General features: G+C 56.2%; 2 protein-coding genes across 2 annotated transcripts; one reads left to right on the top strand and one right to left on the bottom strand.

The window, feature by feature from the left end:
- The first annotated feature begins 3,922 nt into the window (after nt 1–3,922).
- KLHL40 (kelch like family member 40) lies at nt 3,923–10,156 on the top strand. Its single transcript, XM_037520110.2, has 6 exons — nt 3,923–5,083; nt 6,379–6,539; nt 6,823–6,930; nt 7,078–7,263; nt 8,712–8,858; nt 9,683–10,156. Exons 1-6 carry the CDS (start codon nt 3,923–3,925, stop codon nt 9,792–9,794), a joined length of 1,875 nt encoding a protein of 624 aa, XP_037376007.1. The 3' UTR covers nt 9,795–10,156.
- Nucleotides 10,157–10,420: 264 nt separating this feature from the next.
- HHATL (hedgehog acyltransferase like) lies at nt 10,421–20,554 on the bottom strand. Its single transcript, XM_037520120.2, has 12 exons — nt 20,543–20,554; nt 18,725–18,843; nt 18,320–18,387; nt 17,685–17,798; nt 17,364–17,558; nt 16,795–17,004; nt 16,244–16,415; nt 15,676–15,820; nt 15,523–15,558; nt 11,599–11,800; nt 10,785–10,926; nt 10,421–10,598 (listed from the first exon to the last, which is right to left on the bottom strand). The coding sequence occupies exons 2-12, from the start codon at nt 18,828–18,830 to the stop codon at nt 10,477–10,479; spliced, it is 1,512 nt and encodes a 503-aa protein (XP_037376017.1). The 5' UTR covers nt 18,831–18,843; nt 20,543–20,554; the 3' UTR covers nt 10,421–10,476.
- Between the last annotated feature and the right edge of the window lie 2,728 nt (nt 20,555–23,282).

Consider the following 23,282-nt stretch of genomic DNA (forward strand, 5'->3'; position numbering starts at 1 on the left):
ATTATAGATTCACATGCAGCTACATGAGAGTTTTCCTATACATTTTACCAAATTTCCCCATAATATTCTAGTAAAATATACAACCTATATAAAACATTGATAAGGATATTGATATTGACACAATTCACCCATTTTATCTGATTTTCCTAATTTTACTTGTCCTCATCTGTGTGTATTTCATTCTGTACAATTTCACCATGTGTGTAGGTTCATGTATCCACAACTATAGTCAAAACACAGAACCATTTTATCACCACAAAGATCCTTCTCTTGCCTCTTTTATAACTACACATAACTCCCTCCTGTCTCTCTCCACTCTGTTCCTAACCACTGGCAGCCACCAATCTGTACTTTTAAAATCTCTAGTCCTTTCAAAATGTTATATTAGTGGAATCACATAGGATGTAATCTTTGGGACTGACATGTTTTACTTGGCCTAATTCTGTTAGGGGTTGATCCAAGTTATTGTATATATATATATATCAGCAATTTATTTGTTTTCATTGCTGAGTGCTGCTCCATGGTTCTCGTGTACAACATTCTACCATCGAAGGAGGATAGGGCTGTTTCCAATCTTTTGCTATGATAAATATAGCTGCTAGAGTTTTGTATGAATATACATTATTATTTCTCATGAATAAATAATAAATAATAAATGCTCAAAGGGGCAATTGCTGGGTTAAATCGTAGTTGCATATTTAGTTCTATAGGAAACTGCCACAGGATTTTCTACAGAAAACACTGGCCATGAGGGTTTGTTTCTGGACTATGTTTTCTATTCCACTAGTCTATAAATCCAGCTTTGTGCCAGTTAACACACTGTTTTGATTACTTTTGGCTTGTTGTAAGTTTTAAAACTGATCCTTATTTGCTGGCCATCTAAATGTCACTTTCAGTAAAATGGGGGAGATAATACCTCCCTCATAATTTTGGTATGAAGAGTAAATGAGTGAAAATTAAAAGGATGAAGTGAGGTGACATTTTCCTAGGACTCAGCTAAAAGCCGTGAGGTCATGCTTTCTCCCCCTCTGTCCTGTACCCATATCTGATCCCTGCGCATCTCCCTGGCTGAGCAACAGAGTGGGTGGGGACAGAGATGAAACAGTATTCGTCACCGCCAGATGACAACATCGAAATGGGGTGATGGATGCATGAGAGGTCAATGCATTATTCTACTTTTGTATATTTTTGCTTTCCCCAGAATTATAATTTAAAAATAAATACTGGCTCCCACTTCACTGTATACTCACCCACATGGCCTTACATGATTCCCTCAGCCATTACTTCTCTTTTTTTTTTAAGATTTATTTATTTATGCATACAAGAACTGGGGTACAGGACAGAGGTGCAGGGGGTGAGAGGATTCACCAGAGACAGAGTGGGGAGCAGAACAGACAGACTGACTGAAATACACTGCTGAGGGGAGCAGCGCGCGAGACAGGAGAGGTCTGCTGCGCCATGTGGGTTTCTCCCTGGCTGGCTGGGGATCGAACTTGTGCTGCAGAGGCTGTGGATTGTTTCATAGTGCGGTGCTTAACCCCTTGCGCCACCAGGGAGGCCCATCTATTATTTCTCTTATCTCCTCCTACTCACATCCTTCTTCAAAGCCTCAGTCCCACTGGCTTCCTCACTGTTCCTGGAATTGGCCAGGTGCTCTCCTGCCTCAGGGCCTTTGCTCCAGCCATTCCCTGGCCTGAAATCTTCTTTTCCCAAGGCGTGAACCTGCTCAAATGCAGTCCTTTTAATGAGTCTATCCTGATGATTCCAGCATCAGCGCCACCTTTCATTTCCCATCCCCCATCTCCGATACTTGCCACCCAAGCTGTTATCATCATCTGACATCCTTCTGTATAACTATTTATTTGTTGTTATCCCCACCCACCCAACCCCAACCTCCAATGAACATAAGCTTCATAATGACAGGAATTCTTGCCCGATGTATACACTGCTCAGTCCTCAGCATTTTAAGCAGTGCACAGTAGGTTCTCGATGAATGAAGGAGCCACATATAAATATTCTAGTGAAATGCTTTGGTAAGGAGATAGCACTATGGGATTCATCATGATCTAAAAATACATCATTGAGTCACTTGATAAATATCAGTTAATTGTTCAGTCAGTACCTTCTGTCCTGGTCTTGGGAAACGGCACTATGATTAATGGACATTTTTGGGTTCATTTGTGGGAAGCAGGTAGAAGGATTCCCAGTCTTGGGAGGCAGGCAGATCTGCTTCACCCGTCTTGGCCACTTGCCAGCTGTGTGGCTTGGCCAAGTCACCTGGTCTCTTAGAGTCTTCACATGGAAGGTGCTTGTGGGAAATGCCCTGCAGCCAGGGCCCAGCACCTGCCCTCTTTAGGTGGGCCTTTGTCCTTTCTGCAAGGTAATGAAGGAGCCACAGAACTATTTCCAGGACCTCGCTGTGTGCTTTTCTCCTGTTAGGCCTGTTTGGGCCAGCGGGGGTGGAGGGGCGTGCGGGGGAAAATGGGGATACCATTCAGCAGGGACAGGCAGTGATATTGCTAAGATCACAAAGGGGAAGGTGACTCAGTCCTGGCCCAGCCTGAGAGATCCCCTCTGCAATCCCCCAGACAGCCAAACCTGAGGTTATAAACAAATGACTCAGAGGAATGATGGGAGAATGCCCCATAACAGTTCCACCAGCACCCCGGGGGCTAAATTTAACCCACAGCTGCAGCCTCTGGCACTTTGGGAGCAAGTTAATTTTGGTGACTGAGGCTGGTATGTGTGTGTGTGTGTGTGTGTGTGTGTGTAAAGGGGGGTTGTCAGGAGTCCAGAGTAGGGTGGTTATCAGGACTGGCTATTCTGGGGCCCCTATTCTGACCCCTTAGACAGATGTGAGGGCCCTGAAACTAGGCTGGCTCAGGTCAAGCTCAGTGTGGAAGGAACCATGAGCACAGACAGCTAGAGTCCTATCAACAGAATATTACACTCTTAGAGTGTTACTTTTTGAATACTGGAATCTAGAAGGTCACTTCCCTAGATAGTTGAGATGTCTACGAGAATCAAATACTAGGAAGTTAGTTTTCTAATGTGTCTGACACCTTGTGATGTTAAAGCCACGTGAAAGGGAATCCACAGGGACACATGTTTCTGGATTTCAGCAGAACTAAACTGAGGTCCTTAGAGCCTAACTTGACCTCCTCATTGTTCAGGAAGGGACACAGTTTCAACAGGGAGATCTGACTTTGCCCCAGATCCCAAAGGAAAATGAAGACCTTGTTTACCTAGGGCACCTTCTTGCTTTTCTACACAGTCCAAGGAGGGTCTCGGAGCAGGTGGAGAAAGCAGTAAAGGATTTCCATTTTAAAGGTGGGGCAACCAGGTCCCCAGTGAGTGAATGACATGCCCCAGGTCACTGGGCAGGAAGCCCAAGCGCACTGTAACAGCAGCAGCTGGAGTGAGTTATTCCAGGCGGGGAGAAGAGGCATTCACGGGGAGGCCTAGAAGGTATAAAGGAAGGAAGATATTAGAAGAGGGACTCTAATGCTGCCCGTCCTTGAATTGAGGGTCATCTCTGTCCCTGAGAGGCACTGCCCTACCAAAGAATGCAGAATCCCAAATAGATAGATAGATAGATAGATAGATAGATAGATAGATAGATAGATAGATAGATAAAAGAAACAGGATGCTCTCTTTCTTCCCCAGTGGGCCCAGACACCCCTCAGGGGGCCCATGAGTCCTGGGGGCTGAGTCAAGCCTGCTCTGGGAAGGGGCATCTGACCAGCTGTCACCTCTGTGTCATGTGCAGAAGTCAGGCAGCTCATCTTACAGGGCCCAGCCCACCTCTATATATATCCCCGCGAAGAAGACAGCTGCCTAGACCCGGGGAGACCCAGCAGGAAAGCCGGGGACTTGGGAGAGGAACCCGCTGCTAAGGTTGCGGCACCCAAGGCCACCCACCATGGCACTGGGCTTGGAGCAGGCGGAGGAGCAGCGCCTGTACCAGCAGACGCTCCTGCAGGATGGGCTCAAGGACATGCTGGACCACGGCAAGTTCCTTGACTGTGTGGTGCGGGTGGGTGAGCGCGAGTTTCCGTGCCACCGCCTGGTGCTGGCCGCCTGCAGCCCCTACTTCCGAGCTCGCTTTCTGGCAGAGCCGGAACAGGCGGGCGAGCTGCGGCTGGAGGAGGTGTCCCCGGACGTGGTGGCCCAGGTGCTGCACTACCTGTACACGTCGGAGATCGCGCTGGACGAGGCGAGCGTGCAGGACTTGTTCGCCGCCGCACACCGCTTTCAGATCCCTTCCATCTTCACCATCTGCGTGTCCTTCCTGCAGAAGCGCCTGTGTCTCTCCAACTGCCTGGCCGTCTTCCGCCTCGGCCTCCTCCTGGACTGCGCGCGCCTCGCGGTGGCCGCCCGCGACTTCATCTGCTCGCGCTTCGCCCTCGTGGCGCGCGACGCCGACTTCCTCGGGCTCTCGGCCGATGAGCTTATCGCCATCATCTCCAGCGACAGCCTCAACGTGGAGAAGGAGGAGGCCGTGTTCGAGGCGGTGATGCAGTGGGCTGGCTCCGGCGACGCCCAGGCGCAGGCGGAGCGCCAGCGCGCGCTGCCCACGGTCTTCGAGAGCGTGCGCTGCCGCCTGCTGCCGCGGGCCTTTCTGGAAAGCCGCGTGGAGCGACACCCTCTCGTGCGGGCCCAGCCCGAGCTGCTGCGCAAGGTGCAGATGGTGAAGGATGCGCACGAGGGCCGCCTCACTGTGCTGCGCAAGAAGAAGAAGGAGAAGGGGAAGGAGGCAGCAGGTGCCAAGGCAGACAACAAGGGCACGCCTGAAGCCAAGGCCGAGGAGAATGAGGACGACGCGGAGCGAGTCCTGCCCGGGATCCTCAATGACACTTTGCGCTTTGGCATGTTCCTGCAGGACCTCATCTTCATGATCAGTGAGGAGGGCGCCATGGCCTATGATCCCGCGGCCAACGAGTGCTACTGTGCATCCCTCTCTACGCAGATCCCCAAGAACCACGTCAGCCTGGTGACCAAGGAGAACCAGGTCTTCGTGGCCGGGGGCCTCTTCTACAACGAGGAGAACAAGGAGGACCCTATGAGTGCTTACTTCTTGCAGGTGCCTGGCCAGCCCCGGGAGGAGGCAGCCAGTCCTGGAGCCTGGTCATAGGCAGCAGCCTTGAAGCCCAACAGACCCCGCTGTCTACTTGTTGCACAGCGTCCCTGGGTCTAGGGTGAGCTGTAGACCAGGGAGGTTCACTGACAGCCGGTTCCCTAAGACTGAAGACCGTCTTAGGTGGTTGATGCTAAGCTGCATAACTTTGGTGTGTCAGTTCAGGAGGATGTTAATCCCACAAGTGTCTGATATGGAGGCCCTAGCACTGAACAAAGGCTGGGGGCAGGCCCAGCGAGAAGGAGGCAGAAGGGCAGTTTAAAGGGCAGGGTCCTTACCTGAGGGCCAGGATAGTGTCCTAAAGGGCCTATCTTGTAGTCCTCCCATTGTACAGATGAGGAAACTGAGTTCCAACAGGGAATCATTAGGGTGGGGTGCCCAGGGTGACTGTGGGACCTCCAAGGGCAAAAATGCTTTTCTGAACTAGCTATGTAGGTTTCAATCTTGTCAGTTGGGGGAATTAGGAGGCAGGAGAGGAGAGCGGTAGTGCCTGTGGCCAGGAATGGTGAGCAAGGGACAGAGATGGGAATGAATGAGCTGGAGTGCCCAGGGACAGCCCGCCATGTGAGAGGTGAGGGGTAGCTTGGTGACAGGGTTAGCCTGGGGGTGAGGGTGGGGTGCAGTTCCACTATTATGAGTCAAACATCGAGGTCCATTGTTTATTCTTTAGGAGCCTCTTTGTGAATAGGGGTATTATTCCTGCTTGACAAGGTTGTTTGAAAGTTAAATGATGCTTCTAAAGTATTCATTAGCGGACTGATCAGCCCTCAGAAAGCCTTCCAAGAACATAAACCACTGAATCACTAGTATAAGGCTGTGGAGTGGATAAACTTGCCCTGCAGAGCTTAAGGGCTGAGTGGCAGGGCTTACTGGGAAGTTCCCTCTGAAGCGGCTGATGGAAACCCAGAGTCGCCAGCCCTCACTGGCAAGCTGGGCTGGGGGAGGCCTAGGGCCTCAGCTGGACCTTGCTCTCAGACGCCCCTTCTCAGCTCTGACCAAGGATCCCAACATGGTACTACAAGGGCCGTCTCAGCGGCCTCTACCTTGTGTGGGGAAGAGGGGCGCCCTTGGCTGCTCTGTTTTATGAAAGGAGGGCGCTTCTCCAGGGACAGCCTCCCCGGGAGGCACATGCCCTGCCAATAGCCCCTCTCCTCCTGTGACCAGGGTTGGGGCACGGGCTGGCCTTGGGGGTGGGGGGGGCTGGAGCTGGGGTGGTAGCTGACTCCACGCCCGGTCCGCAGTTCGACCACCTGGACTCCGAGTGGCTGGGGATGCCGCCGCTGCCTTCGCCACGCTGCCTCTTCGGCCTGGGAGAGGCCCTCAACTCCATCTACGTGGTCGGCGGCCGCGAGCTCAAGGACGCGGAGCTCAGCCTGGACTCTGTCCTGTGCTACGACCGGCTGTGAGCGGGGCTGGGGCGGGGCCGAGGATCCGGGCGGGAGCCTGGAGTCCCGGGGCGGTCCGGGGCCGCGGGGCGGGGCCGCGGGGCGAGAGCCCGGGGCCGGGGCCTAGACCGGGTAGGGGCGGGGCGGGGCGGGTAGGACGTCGGGTGGGCGCGCGGCAGCGAGGGTCGGGGGAGTTCCGGTGATGCATCGGGGCGCCCTGAGCTGCCTCTTGTGGGTGGTGAATGCAGAGGCTGGAGCTGCGCCTGAGGTGGGCGCTCGCCCTATTCTCGTCCCTCCCAGGTCTTTCAAATGGGGCGAATCGGACCCTCTGCCTTATGCCGTGTATGGCCACGCCGTGCTCTCCCACATGGACCTGGTTTATGTCATTGGTGGCAAAGGCAGCAACAGGTGAGGCGCAGACCTGGAGGAGCGCTGCAGGTGGAAGACGCTGGCCCCGAGGCTGAGGCGGGTCAGGAGGCAGTGCAGGGTTGGCCCAGGGGAGAGGCTGCCCTGCTCCTGCCACCTCCTGTTTGCTCACTGTCCCCCACCCCACAGGAAGTGCCTGAACAAGATGTGCGTCTATGACCCTAAGAAGTTCGAGTGGAAGGAGCTGGCACCCATGCAGACAGCCCGATCACTCTTTGGGGCCACCATCCATGATGGGCGCATTTTTGTGGCTGCTGGGGTCACAGACACAGGGCTGACCAGTTCTGCAGAGGTGTACAGCATCGCTGACAACAAGTACGGCTCCTGCCTCTCTCTCCCCAGCCAGGACAACCAGGCACCAAGGGTCCTATAAGCTCTGGGCTGTGGGACTCTGGGCCTGGCTTGGCCTCCGCGTCTGCCCTGTGGGAGCCATACACACTGTCCTGGGTCTGCACTGTTGAGCCTGGTCCTCTGCATGCGTGCACGAGAGGGCTTCCCCAGCAGTCTGGGGCGAGGGCTTGGCAGACCTGGTCTGTGGCACAGAGCACCCAGGTGTCAAGTAGAAGACATCAGGCTCCTCTTTCTGACTCACACCAGGCACTGGCCTGGTGCTGAGGAGACCTTGGTGAACAAAACAGAAGCAACGCTGTCCTGGGAGGTCAGGAAGGAGAAAACTGAGCTGGCAGCCAAAGGGGTGGTGAGAGAAGGATGCTTCAGGCAAAGAAAAGTCAGTGGCAAGACAGGAGAAAAAGGTGGGCCCTTGGAGGCAATGTCTTTGCTCAGGTCCCATGGGGTGTGGGGAGGGCGGGAGGTGGGGCTGGAGATGGGCATGGGGCTGAGGGGCTGTATCCTGAGGGCAATGAGATGCCTCTGGCAGGCTTTCAGCTCCCATCTATGGTGGCAGCTGTTGTAGAGCACAGAGTAGGGATTGGGGGAGCCGGGGTGCAGCTGCACAGCAAGAGCTGATGGTGGCTAGGGCTGCAGTGTACAGTGGAGGTGGGGCCGAGAGAGGCGCTGACACCTGACCCCGGCTTCTCACACTGGGCAGTGAGCCCAGGTATCTGCAGGGGACCCAGTGAAAGTGCAGATTCTGATTTTCAGGTCTGGGGTGTGGCTGAGGAATCTGCGTTTCTAACAACCCCCGAGGTGGCGTTGAGCCTGCTGGCCCACATGCTATACTTTGAGTAGCAAACGTTTAAGAGACAGAAGAAATAGAATTTAGCAATTGATTGGATGCTGCTGAGAGAAAGTTGGGGATGCTTGTCAGTGAGGGTGGAGGGCCATTTATTGGAGAACCGTCTGCTTAGGTAGGGAAAGTGAGGGTCTACTTAGGACTTGTGCATTTGAGGTGCCTGGGGGTGTCCAGGAGGAGCCCACGTGGGCAGAGACAGGTCTGGGCTGGAGGGAGAGATGAGGTGTCAACAGTGCACAGATGGGAGAAGCTGAGGCCCAGGCCTGAGGGACAAAGGGGCGGATGACTCATCGGACGGAATCTGAGATGGTGACCTGGTGGGAGGTAGAAAAGGGCTCAGCAGAGGTGTGCGCTGGGGTCCTCTGGTGGTTGGGCCCCGGAGGGTGGGAGCCAGGAGAGAGGAATGAAGGAAGCTTGAGAGTCAGGAAACAGAGGTTGTGCAGGGAGCATGGGAGCGGGGTGCAGCGGAAGCTGTGGGTGCAGCTGAAGTGGATGCTGAGGGCGGGAGACAGCGACTTGACTGGCTGAGACCCCTGCCCCCTTGATATTCCTCACACGCTCTTCCCTCCAGGTGGGCACCCTTTGAAGCCTTCCCGCAGGAGCGGAGCTCGCTCAGCCTGGTCAGCCTGTCGGGCACCCTCTATGCCATCGGCGGCTTTGCCACCCTGGAGACAGAGTCCGGGGAGCTGGTTCCCACAGAGCTCAATGACATCTGGAGGTGAGCCCGCCCTGGGGAGGTGAGGGAGAATCAGGGCACCATGGATGGGCACCCGGGTGCCTAAAGCTCCCCTGGGGGCAGAGCTGATTCCTCTTCCAGGGAGCCAGCAGCTGGGACAGCATCTGGGACAGCAAACCCGCCCGGCTCAGCCCTGGCTCTGCGGCTGGGTGGGAAAGTCTGGGCGTGCACACACGGCACTGTGCCCGACTGTGGCGCTGCCCCTGCGTGGGGCACAGACCCATGGAACTAGGCCCGGGGAATAGAGGGGGCCACGGAGAGGCAGCCAGGCCTTTCCTCTCCCCTCTCTCTTGGATGCTCGCTCTGGGGACAGGGCTGGGGTCAGGTTTGAGAAGTGGCTGGACCCCAGTTTCTCCAAGCCGAGGCTCTCCATGGCTGGTCCTTCCTTAGGGTGGGGGGAAGAGGTTTTGGGAAACTGGGCACCTTTGGCTGTCCCTGCAGCCACCCTGCACAGGGGAGCAGCACCGCCAGGAGAGTGGGGCTGGGGGGACTTCTTAGAGGGTCGAGTGGAGAAATTCTCAGGAGCAGGGAGGTGCAAACCTTCCTAGAGGGAGACGGACTTCATGGAGGTGGGAATCCTGAGAGTGGCCCTTCCTGGAATGTGGACTGGGTGTCCTTTGGACCCTGTGAGGGGATCCCTTCCCAGAGCAGGAGAATTCTCTGGGGACAGACCTTCCTGGAGATGGGCCTGGGGCTGCGGGCTGATCCTGGGGTGGCTTCCTGCACGCAGCCATCCCTTCCTGCTGGGCCCCACTCTGGACTCTGCTGACCCAGCTCTTCACCCCTGTCCCCGCTGCGATCCCCAGATACAACGAGGAGGAGAAGAAGTGGGAGGGCGTCCTGCGGGAGATCGCCTACGCCGCCGGGGCCTCCTTCCTGCCCGTGCGCCTCAACGTGCTGCGCCTGACCAAGATGTGACGGACCCAATGGGCCTGAGCTAAGCTCCGCCGCCACCCCAGGCCGCACAGGCCTGGCCCTCTGGGGCTCCAGGCAGGAGTCTGGGAGAGGCCGGAGCCCATTATGATGCCTGAGGGGCTGTGTGAAGGAAGGGAAATGACTGCCCAATCCTAGCTTTTTGGGCAGGGCCAAGAAACCTCAGGCCTCTCCATTGTCTCCTGTCACCCGGTTTTCTTGAGCCAAAACCACAGGGACGAGTGTCAGGCTGCGTGTGCTGGTAAATTTCTCCTCAGGACTATTTCCTCACCTGTCTGATGGTGTCCCCGTCACGTGCACCTTGCAGCATGAGTCATCTCCTTGAAGAAGAATAAAGTGCCTTTCAAGTCAGCAGCTCAGGGTTTGGAATCAGGTGCTCTGAGAATCAGTGACCAGGTGTTTGCAGGTCTAGGGCTTCCGTGCTTAGCTGCTGGGTGTGGGGTCCATGGTCTCTGCCTTCATGTGGGTGCCTTCTCACACTCTGTGTACCAAGAGCCTGACCCCCCCTTGAGGCCCAGAACCTTCTCTCCTTATCCAGCATGGACCAGGAGCCAGAAGACTGCCTGGGGCAGGACAGGGAACAGCCAATCTGTGGTAGAAAAGTCTTTTATTCTACTGGTCAGGCCCCGTCCCCCTGACCTGAGCCCTTTGCTCTCCCCCCTCCCACCTACTCTGGCTTCTCTTTGTCCTGCTTCTCCTCTTCCAGTGCCAGGGCTCGCTCTCGCTCCTTCACCAGCTGGACACCACAGTAGGTGACAAACAGGAGGGCCAGTGTCGTCTGGGGGAACCCTGTGTGGGATGGGGGCTGTCAATCCCTGGGAGCAGCACGCCTCCTCTCACATGTTTCTTCCCATGCCTCCCCCCCTCACCTGGCCCTCCCTGCTGGGTCCCTGGAGTGCCGGGGTGGGGTGGGGGCATTTCAGAAGGTCACAGCCCTTGGGGTCATGCCCAGCACACCTGTGGGTAGCACCTCACCTGTGAGTAGCAGGCGCCGGGCGACCAGCTCTGTGAACTCGAGGCTGTTGAGGCTCACGAGGTTGTACATGATGAGGGCCCAGAAGTTCACAGCCCCAAAGAGGGCCCGGACCCTGCGGGACATCTGCCCCGACAGAGAGGACTGCCCAGTCCAGGAAAGCATCGGCGATGGGGCAAGAGGCAGAGGAGAAAGAGGACATGATTGTCAGAGACCTTGCCCACATGGCCGCCCAGGTCCTGAGCCTGTGCCTGTGTCTCTGAGAGCCTCAGGTCAGCTCTCCTTTGTTAAAGAAGGGGAAACAGGGGCCTCCCTGGTGGCACAAGGGTTAAGACGCAACCTATGAAGCTGTCCACAGCCACTGTAGCACGAGTTCAATTCCTGGCCAGCCAGGGAGCAACCCACATGGTGCAGCAAACCTCTCCTGTCTCGCCCACTGCTCCCCTCAGTAGTGTATTTCGTCAGTCTGCCTGTTCTGTTCCCCACTGTCTCTGGTGAATCCTCTCACCCCCACCCCCCACCCTCCTGTGCCTCTGGCCTGTACCCCAGCTCTTGTTTGCATAAATAAATAAATCTTTAAAAAAAAAAAAACGAAGGGGAAACAGTCCTGGAGAGAGGGCAGGCCTAGCCAACACAGGCCTGAGTGTCCCACAACCCCAGAAGTGGGGAGAGCAGGATACCCACTGCCCTGACAGCCAGGAAGCTGGTGGTGAGGAAGTTCTGGACTGGGGGCCAAGTATGACTGGAAGACTCCGGAGAGCAGTACCACCCCATCCAGTGACCCAGTAAACCCCTCTCCAGTCCTTCCCTGCTCACCTCAATTTGTGCTAGGGGCTCCCACTCGGCCAGCTTCTGTACCCAGAGCTCAAAATTGAGGCCAAAGCAGTTAAGGAGTGACCACAGGTAGACAATGTCACAAGGCCCAAGCCACAGAGTCGTGACGGCAAATGTGGCCACAGAGGCCACCAGCTCTGGGATCACCTCAGAGTGCTCCCCACCAATGTAGTCATACACATACCTGTGGGAAAGGCAGAAGAGGGGACAGCTGGGAAAACATAGGTAGGAAAAGAGCAAAGGATACATAATAGGAGAGCTCCTCTCCACACCATCAACACTTTCAGCCTCCCCTACCCAGCTTCATAACATGGAGGCTCAGTCTTCAAGTTCATCTCTTCTCTAGTTATATTTGTTCACTTCTCAAATGATCTCATCTAGAACCAAGACTCTGAATACTGTCTCTATGCTGATGAGCACCAAATCTGTGTCTTTAGCCCAGACCCATATATCTGACTGTAGCTAGACAGCTCACTTGAATGACTGATGCCCCATCCTCGCCAAGCCCTCCTCATCCCCATCTCAGTTAACGATACTACCATTCATTCAGTTGCAGGCCAGAAGTGTAGACACCATCTTGGATGCTTAGTTCTGGTGTCCAGCCACATCCAAGTCAGCCAATCCTACTGGCTCCCCTCAGTCTCGACCACTGCGTGCCACCTCCACTACCACCATCCTAGTCTGCGCGAGCCCCTCGCCATAGATTATTGCCAGTCTTTTAAATCATCTCTCTCCTCCTGCCTTCATTGCCCACCGCGTGTTCACCACCTGGCAGCTAGTGGCATCTTTTAAGAATGCAATAATGGGGCCTCCCTGGCGGCCTAGGGTTTAAGTTTCAGAGCTATCACCACAACAGGCTGAGTTCAATCCCCGGCCAGGGAGCTGACCTACCTGGCGCAGCAGACCTCTCCTGTCTCACCCACTGCTCCCCTTAGCAGTATATTTTAGGAGATCCACCTGTTCTGCTCCCCACTCTGTCTCTGGTGAATTCTTTCACCCCCACACCTCTGGCCTATACCCCAGGTCTTCTATGCATAAATAAATTAAATCTTTAAAAAAAATAAAGAAAATCTTATAAAAAAACTCAGTAACTCAAAACTCAATAACTCAAATCACATGATCAATCTCCTCTCCCCCCAGTAGCTTCCCATTACAATCAGACACTTAATCCCCTCATTATGGCTAGAAAACCCCACATTGTCTGGTTTCTGTCTCCCTCCTTGACTGTACCACCTGCCATTCTCCCCACTCATTCATTATGCTCTGACCTTACTGGCTTCTGTCCCTCCAACACACAGCGGATTCTTGCCTCAAGGCCTGCGGACTTGTTGCTTCTACCTGAATTCTCTTCCCCAGATTTCCTTATCACTCAGGTCTCAGTTCAATCTCATCTCAAAGGCCTACCTAGATCCCAACCAAAGAAGCTTCTGCCCTGTGGCCAACTTCTGTCCAATCCCACTGTTTCACTTTCTTCATAATGCTAACTACTCTCTGAAAGTATCTTATTTACATGTTTGTTTGCTTGTTTATGGTCTGTTTCTCCCCACTAAGCTATAGGCACCATGAGGTCAGGATCTTTGCCATGTTCACTGCTCTATCTCCAGTGCCTAGAACAATACCTGGCACATAGCATGTGCTCAATAAATATTTGTTAAAGGAATCTGGTAGAAGACCCGTGAGTCACCGACCTCTCCATTCCTTGACCTCATTTCCAATGGTTTCCTCTCCACACCGCCTCAGTCACTGCTCAAACCACAAATTTGTCAGCGCTTGAAATTTCACTCCTTCCTAATTACCATTCCCTACCCATCCCTCCCTGAACTGTAACCCCAGCTCCAGTTATTTAATCTCATTGACACATCCCAACATCTTCATATTGTGACCCCTTCTATCTTCACCACCCTCTTTGCCAGGCTTATGTTTAATGAGCCATTGTTATAAATAATCTGAAAGACTCACTCTTTCCGTCTCACCCCTTGGGGGAGACCGCTCACCTACTTTTTCCTCAAGAAGCTAAGCCTTGGGCCTCCCCGGTGGCGCAGAGATTGAGCGCTGGGTTGCGAAGCTGCCCACAGCCTCCACGGCGCCGGTTCGATCCCCAGCTGCTCCCCGGCCACCGGAGGAGGGTCCCACATGGCGCTCAGACCTCTCCTGCCGCCCGCTGCTCCCCTCAGCAGTGTACTTCGGTCCTTCTGCCTGTTCTGCTCCCTGCTCTGGCTCTGGTGAATTCTCTCACCCTCCCGCGCTTCTGACTGTACCCAGTGCTTGCATAAATAAATAAATAAGTCTTTAAAAAAAAAAAAAAAGAAGAAGCTAAGCCTTGATGGGGAAGATCTCACACCTTCACATATTACAGACCATGAATTTACCATTTCTAACTTCTGCCTGGGTTCTCAGTACCAAGATTTCTCTTCTCAGCTTCTCCTGCTGTGCTCTGCAGTGGCTTCTTCACCCTTTTCTCCTCTTGCCAATCCTGAGTGGGTGTGGTGGGGGATTAGGCAGCTACATGGGCACACAGATGCTGCCTCCTCCAACCTTGCATCTCTCAGCTAGACCTTGCCTCCTTCTTCAACCTCTGGGTAGAATCCCTCACCTTTCTACACTTGCCTGCCACCCTGCCTCCACGCTGGCTTTTCTTCTTCCTTCTCAACCTGAGTCCAGGCCTCTGCTTGGCTCTGGTTCCATGACCTCCCTCCTCAGGAACCTCACTCCATCAAGTACCCTCAGTCCTGTATCATCAGCAACTTCCTCTCTGTGCGATAATTGCTCTTGGCTCCAAGCATGTCCATTGTTCCCTATCTTTAACGTACCCCATTTCTTCCTTCAGCCACTCCCCCCGTCTTTCCCTTCAGTGCCAGACTTCTCCCAGGAGTTGTGTGCACTGGGACCCTGTGCAGTTCCTAGTTTCCTTTCGCCCCCGCCCGCCCTGCCTCTCCAGTGAGAGACTAGCCACCACCACTACTGCTCAGTTTCCCTAGCTCCCCTGCCACAGCTGCCCCCAATAAACCTGGATGACCCTCCCTAACTTGGCCTTCACTTTCCTGTTCCTCTACCACTCCTGTCAGTCCCTCACAAGCAGAGTCATTCCAGGCCCCACCTCAGCTATCCCTTCTCTCCTCTCTGCTCTCCTTGGGACTTAATCATTTCCAGGGCCTAAAGACCATCCACCACATTCATAGTGCTCACACCTACATGAGTCCTCCAGACTTCCCTGCACCTCAAGCCCCCAGACTCTAACACCTGAACCTACATGAGGATGTCTCCTAGATTCCAACAAGGCATTTGTCAAACGGATGCCCCCTCTGAAAACTGCCCCACTATCCCTCCTCCTTCCTGATACCCCCAGTAGTCAAGTCCTCCCTGCAGCGCCACTGTGGCCAAGTCCTGTCCAGGCTGCCTGCTGTGCGTCTCTACTCTGAACATGTCTCTCCACCTCTAGGGCCTGCACGCAAGTCTGAACCTCTATGTGTCTTTTGCCCCAAACCTTTGCCAAGACCTCACTACCTACCTTGCTTCCTCTGGGCCAGAGGTGAACTTTAAAATGGTGGCCCCAAGGCCTCCCAGGTGGCACAGCGGGTTGAGCACAGCGCTGTGGGGCTGTCCACAGCCTCTGTGGCACGGGTTCAATTTCCAGCCAGCTAGGGAGATTCCCACATGGTGCGGCAGACCTCTCCTGTCTTGCCCGCTGCTCCCCTCAGCAGTGTATTTCAGTCAGTCTGCTTGTTCTGCTCCCTGCTCTGTCTCTGGTGAATCCTCTCACCCGCCCGTGCCTCTGGCCTGTACCCCAGTTCTTGTATAAAAATAAATAAATCTTTAAAAAAATAAATAAAATGGTGGCCCCATCTGGCACTGCCCTGCTCAGACACCTGGCAGGTTGACCATCCCCTATGCCACCCCCCAACTCACTTGCAAAGCCAGTCGTTGATGCCGCGGTCAAAGTGCCTATGGAGGAGAGCAGAGGGGTGTGTATTAGCCAGGAGCAGGGCACCTGGGGGGTTGGGGAAGGGGCTAAGGGAATGTGAGGATCCCAGGGGCACAAGCCCACGACCCTGTACTCACGTTTCAGAGAAGACATAGAGCGCTGTGATGCACTTGGGGGCCTGGGGCGGGTCCAAGTGGTCCAGGCGTGCCACTGTGTTGACCACGCCGAAGAGGACTGCTGCCTTCACCCAATCGTATACCAGGTTTGAGTAGGCCAGGCCAGCTGGGAACAGTGTGATGTCACTGCCTGGGGGTCATGTGGCCTCCCCTGCCCAGGTCCCAAATCCCAGTGGAGGCACTGAGCCCAGAACTCCCTTTGGGATACTCTCCCCAGGTCCTGGGAGAGGTCTTTGCCCCTAGACTGCTGCCCAGAGACCCTACCTCCCGCTTCCAAGGGGTGGAACTGGGCCTGGCCTACCCCAAGGAGGTCTCTTGAGGGCTCTGGAAATCAGGCCCAAGCCCCAGTGCAGTGGAGTGAGTGACTCTGCAAGATGCCCCTTGCTCTGGCCTCACAGGACAAAAATATCTGCAAATTCCCTGCATTTCAAATTGTATATTCTGCCCCCACCCCAGGTGCTGTGCCCTCACAGCAAGTCAGTGTTCCCAGCTGTGACACGGGGGAGCAGTTCTGTGTCCTCATACCCACCGAGGGCGCTGTCTGAGAGGCGAGTGGCGAACTTGAGGTCATTGGGAATGGTGAGGATGTAGAAGAAGTGAAAGAAGATATCCACGGCTATGATGGACATCACACTGAGACCCGCCTGGGCCTGGATGCGCCACAGCTCGCCCTCGCGCCTCACCGGCTCCACCTGGCTCACCTGGGTGATGCGAAGTGTCTGAGACGGGCGGCAGGCCCTCCGGAGGGGCCTGTCTGAGTGGGGAGTCACCCATTGCCTGGGAAGGTCCCGGCAGTCCTGCCGGAGACTGCAGTCAGGGCTCTCTGGTGTCTGAGTTGGTTCAGGGCCTGCCAGGGGCTACCCAGCCATGTCTTGGGAACCCCATGAGGGGAGGCAGGGCCCTGTCTGAGGGAGATGTCGGAGGGGAAGTGTGTCCCACCCCAGGATCTGAGGAGGGAGGGAGTCTGGCTGGGCTCTGGAGTCCTGCTCACGGATGAGGACGCACCCTCTCTGCCATGGGAGCCCTGTCTGCAGAGGGAGGCGCTGCCCGGCTTTGGGCGGCTGCAGGATCTCCTCTCACCTGGTCGTGGAAGCGATCAAAGGTCATGATGGGTCCGAAGAAGAAGAAAGGCAGGTAGAAGTTGTATTTGAGCAGGTCCGCCAGTGAGTAGCAACGGTCAGGGTGGGCACACCTCTCCAGGGCAAAGCTGGCGCAGCGCAGCACTGTGAAGCAGCTGCCCCCATGAAACAGCACCTCTTGAAGATCAAAAGTGCCTGTTACAAACCCGCTCTGGATGGGAGAGAACAGGCCACCAGCTCACCAGGCGTCCCTCATCTCTGGGAAGCTCACCCAGCTTCCCGCAGGGCCCAGCCTGGTCCTGCCCCTTCCTCTCCTCCAGAGTAGTCCCACTGGCCACTGAGGGCCAATTCATGTTCCATGCTGAGAAGAGGGAAGGTGCGGGATGCGTCCCCGCTGCGATGGAGACGACCCCAGGTGGGTGAGGCATACTTCATGGGCCGAGACTTGGAGGCAGGTGGGAAAGGGACGGAAATGCTTGGGGAGATTTGGGAGGCAAGGATTTTGGACGGGGTGAGAAGTTCAGGGCCCTCTCCCAGCACCCTGCACCCCTGCTCTGCCCTACTGCACACCTGCCAGGAGATTAGGGGGTCCAATTTGAAGGAGGCAAGGCTGGCCAGACCAAGGCCAAGGCAGAGCCAAGGCTGACCCAAGAGGGAGGCCACATAGAGACCCAAGCAGTGACCAAGCACCAGTAGCAGGTACCAAGGGCCCATCGTGCCCACCACGGCCAGGATCCCGTACACAGCATACATCCAAGAGCGGAGCTGTGGACAAGAGAAAACCTCATGTACCTGTGCATACAATTGGGACCCCACGGTGGATCTCCCATCAACCCTGTAGCTGGGGAGAAGCTGGCAGGGCAAGATAGGGGTTGCTCGGGTCTGGCTCACCTGGGGGGCAACCATCGTGCAGAGTTTAGCAAACAGCACATGTCCAGAGAGGGCAAAGACGATGACATTGCGGAAGGAGGTGAACCACATCACCCATTCGAAGTCAGCCACGTCCTGGCAGGCCCGGGCAGGAGGAAGCAGGCAGGTTAAGGTGAGGCAGGGGGCAGGATGGGCTGGCATTGGGCTGGTGAGAGGCCCAGCACCTTCCCGGTCCCCATGCTCTTCTTATGAATTTGAGAGGGCATAGCTGGAGGTCCCTGCCTTTCCCCTGAGGGAAGTTCCAGGCAGATAGGTAGGGAGGAGCAAGGGCACCATGAGGCCCCCACTGCCCCTCTAAGATCCTGGCCTGCTCAGCGCGTTGTTGCATGGTTCCTGGGAAAGGTGGTATACGAGGCCCCTGTGGAAGCACATCTTGATTTATTTACTAAACGAGCAGGACCTGGGGTAGAGGGCACAGGAGGGGCCAGTAGAAAAAGTAAAAGTCCTGAATCCCAAGCCAGAGCCCCTCCCCCTCATGAGCCCTCTGTTCCATGGGACCATCTGGGGTTGGGGAGAGGCGGGGAGGGCTTGGGATGGGAGTGATGGGCCAGGGGCCAGGGATCTCAGTCAGGCACCCTGAGGTGTGGGGCACGTACCATCTTCCGGCCAATGTACTCCCAGCCAGGTCGCACAGACTCCCGGAAGGCCTTCCTGTGGGCCCCATCTGAGAACAGAGTATAGTTTCAGGGAAGAGGGGGCTACACATATGTCCCCAGCCTGCCCTTACAGCAAGGGTCACCCCCATCCTAGGGGGAGAGGAGCGGGTCTGGGGTTCTTTCTCTGCCTCTGCTGTTCTCTGGGTCTCGCTATGAATGTGGGTCTCTGTCAGTGCCTCTGACATATTGGTCCCTGGTGACTGCGCCCAGCTCAGTCCACCCTCCAGGGCCTAGGAAACAATACCCTGGGTCTGGAGCCTCTAAGTTTCTGGCCTTGCTGGCTGAAATCCTGCAGTCTCCAGGGGAATAAGAGCCCCACCGCCTACCCCAGGGCCCTGCTGTTACCTTGTGAAGCCTCAAGGAGGCCCTGGCCGGCGTAGGCCAGGGCCCCACTCAGCACCAGGGAGTACAGGCCCAGTTCTGCCGCAGGCAATGCTGTCTTGATGCCCATAGCCTGGATGGGGCTGGGGAGACGGCTGGGTGAAGCCACTGCTGTCCTCTGTACTGCCTAGCCTCACCTCATGGCCCCCCACTAAGGTGGTGGGGACCCCATTCTAGAGACAGACCTCATGCCCCTTGGAGATCTTGTGTGATCATTCTCCCCTCTTTCTTGCCCCCACCCCAGGTCTCTCAGGTCTCCCAACATCCAGTGCCCCCTCACAACTGCTGTTCTAGCTCCTACTCCTACTGAAGAGTCTTAAAAGGCATCATCTCACTCTCAGCCTCCCTCACCTTCATCTACTCCTTCGTACCTTTCGGGTGGGCTCTACTCAAACAGCTCCTGCCAAGTGCTCAGAAGACCTTGGTGTGGAGAAACCCCATCTGCATCACCCCAATCACCATTCTGACCCCCAAGGCTCCCCTTCCCCTCAGTAAGCCTCTCTCAGCTCTTCACAAAGCCCAGGCCTTCTCCATGCCTCCCTCTCTGATTCCCACACCCCTTGCTGAGTTCCCTTTACTTCCCTGAGCTCTCCTAACCACACCAGGTCTGTCCTCCGGTGCTCAGCCTTCCTCTGTCTCATTCAACCTCCAGCCTCTCCCTGAGCCTCGCTGCCCCAATGCGTCCCTGAGCTCCAGCCTGCCGTATCCCTGTGTCTGTGGCCACACCAACCCCCTCTCCGTGCTCCATGCATTCAGGTCCTGGATGCTGGTTGAGCCTGTGCTGCTTGAAGAGGTGCCCTGGGGTAGTAGGTGTGGGGCCAGGCAGGGCCAGGTGGGCACCAGGGAAGGCACTGGATACTGTCCAAGGTGCTGATCAGTATCAGGCTCAGGGTGAGCCCAGCCACTCCTTCCTGCCAACTCATCCCCAGGAGACCCGATGGCCGTACCGAGAACCGCAGTCAGCAGCTACGCCCTTCCTATCCTGCTCCAGCTTCACCCAGGCAGGGCCTTCCCAAGGACCTCACCGGTAATTCGGAGCCCAAATTACAGGGAGGACATGCCTAGGGGCTCTTCCTGGCTAGGCTGAACCAAGAGGTGGCCTGTCTCGCACCCCAGACCCTCCCCCAAATCTTCCTTTCCAGTCCTATAACCAGCTTTCCTGGGCCCCCACCTTCAGCGTTCTCTCATTACACAGACGGAGGGGTCATGGGTCAGAGAGGGGCAGGGGTCTGTCAAGGTCACACGGTCAACCTGGGAGGGGATAAGTGTTCTCAGTGGGCCCCTCTGGAGTCTCAGAGAAGAGAAGACCGTCTGGGGTTCCTGCCCATGTCAGGGGGCTGCCAGATCTGACTTCTGCATTGCTGGCCTGAGGGCTGTGGCACCTCCTCACCGGCCAGGTGGGGGAAGGGAGGCCCTGAGGATCGGGTTATTGGAGCAGGAGCTTGAAACCGGAGCAGAGTGAAGAGCCCGCGAAATAGCTTTGTCAGCTGCCTCCCACTCGCTACTTTCCAATTTTAGCTCTCCATGGCCGGTGCAGGGTGTCCCCGGCGAGGCCTCTGTGAACAAGGCCAGAGCTGGCCCCCAACCTGGGGCGTCTCCTGACAGACCCACGGACCTGAGCCATCCTATTGATGTAGGGGTGCCCCTGGCCCCCCGGCCCTGCCTGCCTCAGGTACACGTGGGATAAAGCCCACCTTGGGGTCTGGGTGTAGGGTGGGGTCTTAGGTAGATTCCATGGGTCTCAAGGACCCTAGAATGGCTTCATCCCCAGTTGGCACTGACCTTGAGGAGGCTGTGAGGGACCCTGGCACACTGCCCACCTCAGGGCTCCGGGGTCCTGCGTCCGACCGTGTCCCGTCCGACCAGCTGAGTTCTGGGGCTATGCTGGGGTGTGTCCAGCTCCGGGGTCCCCACCCCCTTGAGGCAATGAGCGGTGAGTGGTGACAGCAGGAGGAGGGAGAGGAGGAGGGCAGGGAGGAGGTGGCCTTCCTGGAGCGGAGCTGAGCAGAATGGAGCAGAGCCGAGTGCTGCAGAGCTGCTGGCCACAGGGAGCCGCAGGGAGGATCGTGGGGGGGTGGGGGAGGGTGAGGGTAGAAAGCAGTGGCCAGTGGCATGAGCTCAGACAGGGATACCTGGGCTTCACTTCAACCTGTCTCACCTGGTTGGTAGAGCCTGTGCCTCCCACTCACAGTGGGCCTGGACTTCTCTCCTCCAGGAAGCCTTCCAGGTGGCCCCAACTAGCACCTCCAGCCTTATGAACCCTGCCCCAGGGGACCCCAGGAGACCCCTCAGCTCTGTCCCATAGGGAGTTACCTAGGTGGGTGGATGCTAATGGGATCAGCTTGAGTGGACACCTGGAGTGGCTGGCATCCCCTTAACTGGCAGAGAAGCAGATAGGAATGTCCCTAACCAACTTGGATTCCTCTGGGAGGGACAGAGCCCCCCCACTGCACAGTCACAGGTTCAGTCCAGGCTACCTGATTGGCAAGGGTATCCTGAAGCTCCCCCTAAAGGGGTGAGGACCTAGTCCCGCTTTGTGACGAGGACCTCAGTGTCTGGGGAACTGTATGTATTTGTACGTATTTGCTGTATGTATTTGCCAAGTTCGTGTACGGACAGTGGGACAGGGCTGGGGGCTTGGGGTTGCAGAGAGCTGTGTGATTGGAGCTCCAACTGATCCCCACCTCAGCCACAGGCTCAGCTGAAGACTGGGGGGGAAGGGGCTGCTCTCCCACCAGCCAGGTGCTTCTAGGGCCTGAGAAGGCTTAGGAAGGAGAGTCCTTTCCCTCTCTCCCCTCCCCCCATGGCTTTCCAGGGTTTCTCCCTCGACATGCAGACACCTGCTCAGAGGAAGATGGGGGGACCCAGCATGCTCACACGGAGTGAGAGGCCTGCCTTGCTGCTCCTGAACCTGAGAAGCGTGAACGGCATCCCTGCATGGCGTTGGACAGGCTGGGGGCGGCTGGAGAGGCCAGCACTAGGGCAGGGTGCCCACGCCAGACTACAGAGAACTAAGGAGGGGTTCAGAATGGGGGACACGAGCAGAATCCTGAAGTGGACTCAAGGGGTGTCAGGACTAAGTTCATCACAGTAGCCAGGCTTGGTTCTAAAACTACGCTATTAATTTTTAAAAAATAATTTTAAAAAATGTAGCCCTTAGGGGGGTTATCACTATCCCTTGTTGATGGATAAGGAGCCTGATGCACAGAGGCCCGCTAGTTGCCTCAGCCCCCAGCTTCTGGAGCTGCCTGCCCTGAAGGGTCAAGAACCCACTTCACTCACACCAGGCACTGGCTGAGACCAGCCTGGACTGGCCATCTGGCTGGTGCCCTCCACAAGTTCCTGGAGGTTGGCCCAGGGAAGCAGCCAGGCAGTTTAACTCCCAAGTTAAGAGCACAGGTTCAGCCAACTGACCTGAGCCTGAGTTGGCCTTAGGGTGGGAGCCTCAGCCATTTGCATTGCTCAGAGAGAGGCTGACAGAGCTGGGACCCCTGTCTGCACAGGCCTGGTGAAGTGGGACACACACGCAGCAGGAGATACTCACCGGTGACCCCAGGCAGCAGGGCCTGCCCGGAGTTTGGCACCTGAGGATGGCAGGAGGGCTGGAAAACTAGGGTGCCCCCCTGGACTGAGGGCTGGATGGCCAGAGGCTGGCGGAGTGGGGGGTTCCCGACTGGACCAGCCTACCAAGGGGCAGGAAGCTGACTAGATTAAAACCAGTAACAGACCTTGGGTCAGCTTCCCAAGTATGGCCCAGGGCCATTGGGAAAGACATTGGGGGTGGGGGGGAAGCAGTTCTGTCAAGACTCAGAGCCCCTTCTCTCCGCTCAAATTTTTGTTGTTGCTTGAAGCAAAACTGTGGGGAAAGTATCCCATGTGTGTGTAACTCTTGTGTCTGTTGGGTGATGTGTTATTGATGGCGTGTGTTGTGGAGCTGCGTGTTGTGTGGCGGCAGTGCCTGTGCCGAGGGGTTAGGCAGGCAGAAACTTCCTTGTGGGGTGGCTGTGGGTTGAGGAGGTGGGGAGAGAAGGCTGATGGGGAGGAGAGTTCTGGTAACTGAAGTGGGGGTCCAGAGGACGACCCCTGCTGCAGCCCACCATCCTGAGCTTCTGGGAGCACAGGAGGGGCCCACAGTAGTGGAATGTGTTTGGGGCTTGGATCAGCCGGAGTCAGGATGCACTCTTGCCCAGCTCAGCTGTGCTACCCCAGAGGCTCCCCTACAGGGACAGGGGCCAAGTCACGCCCATGGCTCAGCCAGGTCTCACCTGTCAGTGCTGGAACCTGAGCTCCCAGGCCCAAAGCACCTCACGTGGAACCTCCCCACTGCCCGCCCTCTTTGTCCTTGCTCCCCACCCCACCCCTATCCCCATACAATCTTAAGGCTCTGGCAGGCAGTGTCCTCATTTGTGCAAAGCACATCAAACCCACCTGCTGCCCACGTGCCTGAGGGCTGGAGAGGAGGTGCTGCTCAGGGGAGGCCATGGGTACTAACCCACTTGAGATAGATCCTTCAGGGCCCAAG

The sequence above is a fragment of the Talpa occidentalis genome, unplaced genomic scaffold, assembly GCF_014898055.3.
Source record: "Talpa occidentalis isolate TD23 unplaced genomic scaffold, MPIMG_talOcc4v2.1 talOcc4.10, whole genome shotgun sequence".
NCBI classification, from domain to species: domain Eukaryota; kingdom Metazoa; phylum Chordata; class Mammalia; order Eulipotyphla; family Talpidae; genus Talpa; species Talpa occidentalis.

Excerpts from the sequence above, each read along its gene's own strand:
- KLHL40 (XM_037520110.2), top strand. The coding sequence starts at position 3,923 with ATGGCACTGGGCTTGGAGCAGGCGGAGGAGCAGCGCCTGTACCAGCAG. Across the intron at positions 6,540-6,822 it reads GTCCTGTGCTACGACCGGCT|GTCTTTCAAATGGGGCGAAT; the intron begins GTGAGCGGGGCT and ends CGTCCCTCCCAG. Across the intron at positions 8,859-9,682 it reads GAGCTCAATGACATCTGGAG|ATACAACGAGGAGGAGAAGA; the intron begins GTGAGCCCGCCC and ends TGCGATCCCCAG.
- HHATL (XM_037520120.2), bottom strand. The coding sequence starts at position 18,830 with ATGGGCATCAAGACAGCATTGCCTGCGGCAGAACTGGGCCTGTACTCC. Across the intron at positions 15,821-16,243 it reads CCTCTCAGACAGCGCCCTCG|CTGGCCTGGCCTACTCAAAC; the intron begins GTGGGTATGAGG and ends CACTGTTCCCAG. Across the intron at positions 10,599-10,784 it reads CCGGCGCCTGCTACTCACAG|GGTTCCCCCAGACGACACTG; the intron begins GTGAGGTGCTAC and ends CATCCCACACAG.